We start from the raw sequence: 11,505 nt of genomic DNA, 5'->3' as shown, positions 1-11,505 counted from the left end.
TGAAGACTCGTGGACCACCTCTGCTTATTTAAACACCACACCCTTCATCCAGTCCACAGCTGGGATTGTTCTGCACAGCATCTGAGATCTACTGATCACTACAGGTAAGCTCAAACCTTTTCCCTTAAGCTGTTAAACCTCTGCATTAAGGCACTTTTCTTTTTTCTTAAATCAACATCTAAAGAAAATAACGGTTTACTTTTAACTTCATATGGTACTATAATACTTTGCATTAAGCTTAACTTTTTTTTATTTTTATTTTTTTACATTAGCCATTTTGAATGCAAATCAATAGATTCCCCAAGAAAGGCTCTTTTGAAACTCTTTGAAACTTGAACCACTAGATCGTGAGGAATGAGCTATAGCTGGTTCTGTCTCACATGCTGTAAGGAATTTCCCCAGCATGCCCCTCTCATGGGTGTGCCTGTTTGCTTAGGTTTTACCCAATGCTGGTTTGTAAAATTACTGTTTACTGGTCCTGCTCTCATCTAATTACCTAGCGACCGCAGCATATCATACGTACCGTCTGGAATTTTTGCTAAATTCTGCGTTTTAGAGGGAAAACTGGCATGATTTACATGCATTTTTGTGTTTTTGCATTCATTATAGAATTAAAAGTTAATGAATTAATTAGAAGTGTACAATAAAGTAGTAGTAAACTGACTTTTTTTTTTGCATTATCGATTGCATCTCACAGACTATTTCCTTGACAGATGATAGAATTAGTTGTTTTTTTGCATTAGCTTTGTTTTAAGACTGACTATGGCAGGATGACTAAGTTTTTCTCAACACAAGAAGGGGCAAAGGAGCATTGTTCTCTGTGAACTGCCATGCACTCTGCAGTTCTGCATTACATAACCCTGTGAAGCATGTGACGGGACACTTAAGAGTCTTCTCTGAAAGCTGAGACTGCACTTTAGGATGCAGAAAACCGATGTAAATCCGATGGTTGTTCAATTTACAGCATGATAGATATCCGACGCATAAAGCTAAATAGAATGGAAATGATTAGGTGTGGCTGCTCTCCACAGGAAGTCCAGGATGGCGATGATCTCGGAGTTCTTAGGGCAGCTCACTCTGCAACTCGGTGGGGTAAGTTTTCATACAGAACTTTTTTTTATAATGCATAAGTAATATTTCTATTTCAGACATAATATGACATTTAAGTGTGCGCCATCTGTTCATGGGATGATCACATTGTTCCTCTCTATAGGGGGAGCCCACATACCCCACTGTGGTGCCAGAGCCGAACTTTGATCCAGATAAGGATGCTGCTAGAATCGAGACCGCCATCAAAACTAAAGGTAAGAGAGCTTGACGACGTCATGTGAGCAGCCAGATGTATTTGTGGCATCTTGTTCAGGCCTGTAATATGATGATGATGATGATGAACCATTTAACAGATGAGAGACATTCATGTTTGGTTGTGGGCTTTGACTCGGCCCATGTCTTTGTGGGCTGTGCCTGTAATGAAGTAAAATGGCCCAGAATGTGCCGCAGTGGTAGAAGTGAGTCATCATCCTGTCTGGAAGGGATTGAACCACATGTGGAACAGTTTCAGGCCAACATCTGATTGCAGCAAGCAGCTTTCCTCTGCCCTCAATGACTCCATACTCTATTCTATTAACATTCTCAAGGAAAACTCAATGCATAAATGATGCATCCAACTTACCAAACTGTAAAAAAAAAGATCCAAAATAATGGCCGGATTTCAAAGCATTTTTTTTTTTATATATATGACAATGAAGAAATTACCTTATGACCTTAGCATTTTTTTAAGGACATTTTTGTAAAGCAACAATTTGTGAATATTTAAAGTGTAATATCCCTAAATTAGTTTTTTTTTTTTTTACATTATATTATCAGAAATATGTAAAATTATTGTGAAATATGGTATATGTTATGTAAAAAAAAAAAAAAAAAAAGAAGTAATTTTAAATTTTTGACCTTACGAGGGCAACATATTAAATATTGTATTAAATATTAAATAAAATATCTGATACACATTTATATATTGTGCATATAAAAACATTTATATAAACGTTAATATAGCATATATATTAGATTCGAAACTACTAAAAAAAATCATGTAAAATTATATGAATGTATTTACAAAGAAATCATTAAAAAATACTGTTTTTAAAATATAAAAAAAAATATTTTGGACATATAGATCATTAAATAAAGGTATGTACTTAATTAATTTTGCATATCATGTTTAGTGAATGATATTTCAATATGGTTAAAGCTGCAGTAGGTAACTTTTGTAAAAATATATTTTTTTACATATTTGTTAAACCTGTCATTATGTCCTGACAGTAGAATATGAGACAGATAATCTGTGAAAAAAATCAAGCTCCTCTGGCTCCTCCCAGTGGTCCTATTGCCATTTGCAGAAAGTCATCCGCTCCCGGTAAAACATAACCAATCAGAGCTGCGGTCCGTAACTTTGTTTGTGTTCAAAATGTAGAAAAATGTATATAATAAGCGAGTACACCATGAATCCATTTTCCAAACCGTGTTTTCAGCTTGTCCTGAATCACTAGGGTGCACCTATAATAAGTGTTTATATTCTATTTTAGATTGCTTCTGGGGTACCGCGGCGGAGTAACCCAGTACCTTTGTGATTCTTCATAGACATAAACAGAGAGAAGTAGTTCCGGCTACAATGTTCTTCCGCAAGACGCAAGCAGTTCTGTTTATTAACCGCTAGAGCGTCAAAAGTTCCCTACCGCAGCTTTAAGTGACATTTTGAGTTAAAAATAAATAAATAAATGACATTATTTGTTTTAGGGGTGGATGAGCAAACCATAATTGATGTCCTGACCAAACGTACATATAACCAACGGCGGGAAATCGCTTTTGCGTATGAAAGGAGAGCTAAGAAGGTCAGTGTATTATAGATATATATTTATGTACTTCTGTATTGATGTATCTATCAGTCAGTAATGCTCATTCATCACACTTTCAGGATATGATCTCAGCCCTGAAGGGGGCGCTGTCTGGCTCTCTTGAAACAGTCATCCTGGGCCTCATGAAGAGCACTGCCCAGTACGATGCCTCCGAAATCAGAGCCTCCATCAAGGTGAACTAAACATCAATGGCTTTTAATTCAAATGGGTTTTTACATCGATGAAATGGGAGGGAAATCTAGATTGTCAAGGTCCTCAAAAGCACAACCTCTGTGTGTTTGCAGGGTCTGGGAACAGACGAAGAGTCTCTGATTGAGATCCTCTGCTCTCGAAGCAACGATGAGCTCAAGGAGATCAAGAAAGTCTACAAGGAATGTGAGTATGAGGGTATTTAAGTGCACTTATTAGGAGCATGAGGCTGTGATATAAACCTGTGTGTCTCATGGCAGTGTTCAAGAAGGAGCTGGAGAAGGATGTGGCTGGAGATACTTCAGGAGACTTCGCTAAACTCCTGCTTGCTCTGGTTGAGGTGGGGAACACTTTTTGTGTGCTTCAACTTATATGCGTCTGAATTAAGATCCTGAGGATTTGTGGTTAATGTAGTTTTTGTAACTTCTCAAACCACGACGGACACACGACCATGTTCCACATCAGGCCAAGAGAGATGAGCCAAGCTCCGTCATTGACTACCAGAAGATCGATGAAGACGCCAGAGTAAGTTCTTGTGGTTTAGCTCTCAGCATTTCATTGAAACATGAATAAATAACGGAATATAACCTTTAGAAATCACGCATTTATTTGAGCAACAGTGTTTAACTTCAGTTCATTTTTTTTAAACTTCAGTTAAACATCAAACTTTATTATTATATATATAATAATAAATAATATTGTTGTTACATAAACGTTCTAAATGTATTTATTTACATTTTAAAATAAAAAAAATATGAAACATATATAAACATATATAATTATTATAAATATTATTTATACACTATTTACATTAACTTAAGTAAACTTTTTTGTTTACATTTGTTTACATTGCACAGAAATGTACATTTCTGTGCAATATTTATCATTTATAACAATAACATTATTTATATGCTATTTATTTGCATTAATTGTATATTAAGCTTATATTTAAATACATTTATTCATTTACAATATCTATAAATGATATATTTATAAAAAAATATTATTTATATACCATTAGTTTGTATGTTTAAATAAATATTAAACTTTAATAAATACATATATACATTTAATATAATATAGAATATAGAAATTTAAAATATAGAAATTAAATATTTTTTTATATATATATATAAATATATATATATATATATATATATATATATATATATATATATATATATATATATATATGTGTATATATATATATATATATATATACATATATGTATATATATATATATATATATATATATATATATATATATATACATATATGTGTATATATATATATATATATATATATATATATATATATATATATATATATGTGTGTGTGTGTGTGTGTGTGTGTGTGTGTGCAATATATACATCTTTTTAATGTATTATAAGTAAATATTAAACTTTTTTAATAAAATATTTATATACATTTATTAATATATAATAGATTAAGAAATTATATTTCAAAAATCTATAATACATATTGAATATTACTTATTTATTTATTTTTATTTTATTTTTTTTGTATATAACATTTATTTACAGTATTTCAAATCTTCTGTGCAGGCCCTGTATGATGCTGGGGTCAAACGCAAAGGCACTGATGTGAAGTGCTGGATCTCCATCATGTCTGAGCGAAGCGTTCCTCACCTCCAGAAAGGTCTGTGAGTCTTTTAACCCTCTCTTCCATCTTATAGGATAACAGAACACACATAATTAATGTGATTTGGGGTTTTCTTTCCCAGTGTTTGACAGGTACAAGAGCTACAGCCCCTATGACATGCAGGAGAGCATCCGCAAAGAGGTGAAAGGAGATCTGGAGAAGTCCTTCCTTACCTTGGGTGAGACTTTTCTCTGAAGACCCCATGAAACTCAACTTTCCTTCCACTGTTGATGTATATCCTGTTGAAACAGGAAGTTAGGATGAGATACGGTGGAGTGCTAGACCAGTTTTTTATAGCTAGCCATTAGCCTTTAACCTTGTACCTAGACATCAAGAGAAAACAAAGACGACACTTTAAATAATCCATGCATTTTATTAAATTAATGCTGCGACAGGAAATGCATCAGCATTAGTGGAAGCCATCTTTAATGCTAGTCAGAGGCAGGTGGTGTTGATCATTTCTTACTCTCAATCCTTCTCCACATCTTCTCTTCCTCAGTCCAGTGCTTTGAAAACAAACAGCTGTATTTCGCCAACAGACTCCAAGACGCCATGAAGGTAAAAGATGAGCACATTTTACTCTTCGGCGAGCATGGAAGAAAGCATTAAAAAAGTTCATCTGTAATGCATCTCCTGTATCTGTTTCAGATGTCTTGCAGTTCTCTTTTAATGTTGCGTATCTGTGTCTTTTAGAGCAAAGGGGCGAAGGAAAAGGTGCTGACCCGGATCATAGTGTCCCGGTGCGAGGTGGACCTCAAGAAGATCAGACAAGAGTTCAAAGGCCATCACGGGAAGTCTCTGTACCAGACCATCGCGGTACGTTCCTGTAATATTACGACATGCCAGTGTTTACAACTGATCCTGTGGAGCTTCTAAATATGTGTTGCTTTATTTCTGTTTCATTTTCTCAGGAGCACACAAAAGGAGACTACCAGCGGGCCCTGCTGAGCCTGTGTGGGGGAGACGATTAAATCAGAGAGCGAGTCCGGGAAGGACTACGAGAAGTACTTGAGCTCTGCGCAGGTCCAGACATAGATGCCCTGTGCCTGGCCTTCACTATAGTCCCTACCCTGCTGCAGCTTTACAGACAGGCACCCAGTAATCATGCACTCGCTTAGACTGGAAACAACCATGCGTTTTCCATTAAGACGGATCGCAAAATGTACAGCACAAGAGCTAAATGTGCCATATAGTGTACAGCCCTTTAGAGACAGAGTCCCAGTCAGATGAAGTGAATCAGCTGTGATACTGGTGTCGTTTTGAACTTATAAAGACGTAAAGAACATATACACTTGTACGTTTAGCCTTTTTTCTATGGAAATAAAAGAAAATAAGGGAACATTCATCTCTGCCTCATTCTTTTGTATTTGCTCTTTCTTTCTTTCTATGAAAAACAACCCAGGTATGTTGTATTTAAATGATATTTGGATACAGTGACCGCTCAAAAATTATTTGGACGCCACATTTAACATTAATATCTCTTGCTTTATCATTTAAAGTGTCTTTTTTGTTGTTGTTGCTTAAAATATGTTTGCACTCATTAATTTTAAATATAAGATTAAGGGAGTAGGGGATCAATTAACATTTAAATTATTTAATTTAAAATTACTACATAATCTAATGTAAGTAATTAATAATGATTAATAGTAATAATAATAGCAATAATGATTGTAATAATAATAATAATAATATTAAGAATTCTTTGGACCCATATTTATTGTGAAAAACACTATACATTAATGTTATTAATCATTTTAATTAAAAAAAAATTGAAAAATTGAATCAGTTATTTTGGCTTAAACATATTTTAAGAAAATATCTTAATATTATCACACATACTATTTTTTTTTTTTCACACACAACATAAATTCGTCTTTAACGCTCTTAGGGTCAAATTAAGTTTTAGTAACAAGTTTTTAGTACTCCAGATACATAAAATATGTATCTGGAGTAATAAGGTAGTTAGTTTTTAACTGTTGCAAATCAGCAACGCCTGCCTTGAGAGGGTTAAAACCACATGAATGAGCTTTAATTAACATCTATTGCTTTACAAATTCAATTGTCTTCCAGCATTGCTTTTTGCTCGGTTCATCTAATAGAATGACGTTCATGAATGTTTACGTTTTTTTATACTAATACCGTACTAGGGGATCAATAGAAAATTTTAGATCACCAAAAAAAAAAAAAAAGGCCAGTTGCTTTGGTTCTATATTTATAGTGAAAAGATGAAATATAAATGTTATTTATTCATAATGTTAATTAATTAAAAAAATATATATATTTCATTAAAATAAATACAAAAATATTAGGTTGATTTATTTTGGATTTAGGACTTTATACAAATGTAATAATATATATTTATCACAATAATATATAATATATTTCTGCCTTTGAATTGTAAGAAGGAGGTTCTTCACAAGAGAATTGCAAAATTTGGGGGTAGTTGGCACCAAAAAGTTGGTAGACCCCCTGCCAAATAATTCTGTTAGTTGTAAATAAGTTGTAAATTGCGGGTTGCATTTATTGTGTACTTCCACTAGAGAGCGATAGAGTCACAGACTCCGTTTGTGCGGCTTACTGCTGTGGAATTACTTTGATGTTTGCAAGTGCCTTTTTAATTAATATTTTTTATTCAATAACAAATACTTAATGTTTGATCTCCACTGGAATTAGCATATTTTATCCCTTAATTTGAAAAGAAATTAAAAAGTAGTATCTTGGACATTAGAGAGCGTTTTCTTGCTGTTTGAGATTCTGCTTGGGATCAAATTTAAATACGGTTCACACACAATGCGTTACATTTCGCCACATGAAGGCTTTAATTACAAAACACTTTCCCTGACTGGATACTTGAGGGAATCGAGCGTCGTGTTTTACCACACAATCATTTCCATGATAATCACCCACAGCATATTGACACGCCTGAGCCAGTCCATTCATCTCATCCATAATCGGCCAACGACTCAATGTCATTCAGATCTCTGGACGTGCTTTATGGGAGCAATAAAATTGTTTTCACACTGCCTTCTCCTGCTCATTCTTCGGCGAGGAGGGTTTATTTAGATGTTTTAATCATAAGTGTGTTTTGCTGTGTTAGTTTGGTGCTAATTTTTTAATTAAAAATGTTAATTTAACCTCCAGCTAACTTGATTAGCATAGCAGAAAGAGGCTCCTCCACTGGATCTTTCCCCTGTTTAGTTTGTGGTCTCTGAGGGGGAGATCCGCTGAAGAGTTGACAATGCATTTCTAATGGCCCCAGCAGGCCTCATTCCTTCAGAGAGAGAGAAACCTAATGAGAAAGAAACATTTTGAGGAAGACAGGAATTAAAATGAAACAAGGCCTAGATATTTCTCACCTCTCGACCTGGACAGCCTTACTGACTGTTTTCACGTGGATTATGTTTAATATAAATAGAAAGTATTGAGATTTCAGCTAATGCATAAAAGAAAAATAATGAAATAAATTGCATTGTGAACTTCTTCTTTTTTTTTAGTTGAGATAAACGTATATAATTTGTTTCTGTACCCAATGTTAATTATTGTGGTTTTTAAATTATATATATATATATATATATATATATATATATATATATATATATATATATATATATATATATATATATATATATATATATATATAAACAATATTTTCAGTTTAGCATATAGTACATAGCTGTTAATAAAGAAATCAAATTAAACATTTTTAAATGTAGCCTATAGTTTTGTAAACACTGAAATATGTATGAAATAATATTACAAAAAGAAATCGTAATTATTTTTAAATAATAGAAGCACAAATAATGAGTTTAGGTGTTTAGATGTTGCACAGAATTTATTTATTATTTATTTATTTATTTATTTTATTCCTTACACTAATATTAGCCTATCAAACATTTTTACTTTTTTACTTCAAAGATAGAGGTAAAATTTTTGAAGCAACTATACACTGAAAAAAAAAAAAAAAGAAACTTCAAAAAAAAAAAAAGAAACTTCAAAATGTCATGTAATTGATTGTTACTTGCCAGTTCTTTGCTACTGTTTGTGAAATCTACTAAATGATACCGGTTTATAATTATTATTTTTTTTTTATTTTTATTTTTTTTTGCCGTTTATACAGGATCTACATTTAAAAGCCTCAAAGGCTACTTCAGTTTCAACCGAGGAAGAAAATTCCTGAGGAAGAAAATTCCTTCTAAAGTTTATAAGCCCTAAAATTTATTATCATTTTGTGATAATATTGATGAGGACATTACCCCTTTGTGCTGCTTTATGTTTATTGCCAATAAAAGATAAAATACAGAGTAAAGGGGGTTAAAACAGTATTTTGCAAAGCAGGCCTGAGATTTACATCCAGCTCCAGTGACAGATTAATTTCTGTGTCATAAAGAGGAGAGTACCTCTCATATTTTTTCCGTTTTATGTGGATGTACAACATGCTGTTCTTCTCGAAGGCTGGCCTGCAGGGACCCGCCATGAATCCGGAGGGAACTCTCTCTCTCGGATTGAAACGACGCAATTTAGCTCGGCAAACGCCTGCATTCAATCATTCAGATAAGACCTGGAGCCCATGAATGTCAAAGCTGGAGCACAGCAGCACTAACAACACGCCGGGACGGGAAGAGGAAATGACTGGCGTTTTCAAATGGCAAGTGGTCAAGTGTATTCAAATATGATTACAGTCATCTTAAAGTGTTCAGCCAAGGGGATTTGTCTGTGAATCTCAAAGTGAAAACAGTATTGGCCTAATACGTTTGGCCTGTTTTTGTAACATCTGTGGAAGATTTCAATCAATGTGAACCTAGCCATTTTTGTCGCTAGTTATTATTCCATTATATAATCCTATAGCTTAAGTATAGAAAGAAATATGCTTACGTGGCCAGATTGTACAAACCAGATGAGAAACATGAGATATAAAAGGGCCTTTCTCTTTAAAATTAGGGGGCCCCTTAGAGAGGAATCGAATTGTAAGCATAAGGTAAATTATGACTATTTGGAACACCCTGTGTACTGTATATAAGGAGATACCACGTAACATTCGGGAGATCTTCTCACAGAGAACATCTCGGCTTTGTTTCTCTCTGAAATAAATCTATCTTCTGGAAACAAAACCCCGAGACTGTGTGATTCCTCACATCCACAATTTTAACCAAATAAATTCAAGTTTATTTGTATAGCGCTTTTTACAACACAAATCATTTACAAAGCAACTTTACAGAAAATTATGTTTCTACAATATTTAGTAGTAGCTTATAAGTGGTGACTGTCAGTTTGTGCGCGTATGACAGAAGACGTAGTCAGCCAGACAATGAACATTATTAACAGCAATTATTATATGATGCAATCACACTTGTAACAAACTTGCGTAAGATATATTAAAAATTGTGGCAGCAGACATTACTTTTAGTTAAGTTTAGGTCGAGTCAAGTGCATTAAATTGTGGGAAACGTTATTGAGTGCAGCAAGATTATCTCCTGCATTTAGAAAACGTACAATATACTAATATATACTGCAGTAATAGTGATAGTAGTATGCTAGTATGCTATTCTGTGAGTAGCCAATGAAAATGTCTCTCTGTCTCTCTTTAATGTTGTGCAGTTCGACATTTGTAAGTTACAATGTGGAAATAGCTATCTTTTCGCATTCTTATTTTCCTCAATGGCAGTTGCTTGGCTGGCTAATGCAGACCTAAAAAAAATTGATTCGGCATATCTATTAATTGAAGTGCTGCATTAAATCTATTAAGAAACACAGTGCCGGGAAAGCAAAATATACTACTGTACTTGACACACTAAGTTGTCTTGATGTGCTGAACAAAGAAAGGGCGGGATGGCTGGATTCCTTCAGTGAGTGATCAGCAGTATGTACTGCTTTAGGCCTGTCTGTTTGAGGGCTGCTTCAGGGAGCCCCGTCTTCATCCTCTGTGCGCTGACGCTTTGAGATCTCCCTGTGGCACAGCCTGGGTTCATCCTCTCTTCTTCTCTAGCTCGCTCTGCCTCAGCCTCTTTTCACTCCCTGAGCAGCACTGTAGCAGCATTACTGCACTCTGAAGACTTGGAGAAAAGAGTCTTTTTATAAAGGTTTGCAGAACAATAGAGAAGCCTGTAAGTGTTGTTTGGACTGGTTGAATTTTGAACGAGATGATGTTTCTTATACCTTAAATTTGCCTTTTTCACAGACAATAAATAGATGCTTAATCCAAGTCTGTGTGGTTTAGCGAATATACAGGAAACCATTTTGCTGTCATGAAAGTATCTGAAAATGATCATATTTGACAGCAAATGTTTGTCAAATGGTATAACTGATCATTAAAAAATATGTTTGAAAACTGTTTTGAATAGAACAACGTATATATTTAACGATTTTAGAGAAAAATTGTCATTACTTTCTTACTGGACAGTTATACCACTTGAGATGTTAGAGTCTTGTTATTGTGAAATAAATGGAAATACAGCTGAATTAAAATACAAATTTTAAATAAAAAAAAAATTAACTTTAAAAACGTAAACAAACATTTTAAATGAACTGAAGTATAATAAGTTGACTTTGTAGTACGAAAATTATAAAAAAATAAAACTGAAATAGAAACCAATCCAAAACAAATTAAAGGTCTATAGATATATTTAAACAGAGGTATTTAAATCATAAAAGTACATAACAAAATGAGTAAAACCTAAACTAAAATTTAAATTTAATTTAATTTAAAATGAAAATATAAAAATAAAAACCTAATATATATATATA

General features: G+C 33.5%; 1 protein-coding gene across 1 annotated transcript; it reads left to right on the top strand.

The window, feature by feature from the left end:
• The first annotated feature begins 5 nt into the window (after positions 1 to 5).
• Positions 6 to 6,103, top strand: LOC127947363 (annexin A2-like). The gene is made up of 13 exons (XM_052544448.1): positions 6 to 104; positions 1,032 to 1,092; positions 1,214 to 1,304; positions 2,794 to 2,888; positions 2,972 to 3,085; positions 3,197 to 3,287; positions 3,362 to 3,441; positions 3,567 to 3,626; positions 4,668 to 4,761; positions 4,847 to 4,942; positions 5,264 to 5,322; positions 5,458 to 5,580; positions 5,676 to 6,103. The coding sequence occupies exons 2-13, from the start codon at positions 1,042 to 1,044 to the stop codon at positions 5,733 to 5,735; spliced, it is 1,014 nt and encodes a 337-aa protein (XP_052400408.1). The 5' UTR covers positions 6 to 104; positions 1,032 to 1,041; the 3' UTR covers positions 5,736 to 6,103.
• The last annotated feature ends 5,402 nt before the right edge of the window (positions 6,104 to 11,505 follow it).

Source organism: Carassius gibelio, chromosome A25 (genome assembly GCF_023724105.1).
Source record: "Carassius gibelio isolate Cgi1373 ecotype wild population from Czech Republic chromosome A25, carGib1.2-hapl.c, whole genome shotgun sequence".
Lineage (NCBI taxonomy): Eukaryota > Metazoa > Chordata > Actinopteri > Cypriniformes > Cyprinidae > Carassius > Carassius gibelio.
Note: the sequence above shows the minus strand (reverse complement) of the source record. Positions and strands in the feature narration are given on the sequence as shown.

Coding starts and splice junctions, on each gene's coding strand:
- LOC127947363 (XM_052544448.1), top strand. CDS start 1,042: ATGGCGATGATCTCGGAGTTCTTAGGGCAGCTCACTCTGCAACTCGGT. Junction 2,889..2,971: donor ATGAAAGGAGAGCTAAGAAG/GTCAGTGTATTA, acceptor TCACACTTTCAG/GATATGATCTCAGCCCTGAA. Junction 4,762..4,846: donor CGTTCCTCACCTCCAGAAAG/GTCTGTGAGTCT, acceptor TTTCTTTCCCAG/TGTTTGACAGGTACAAGAGC.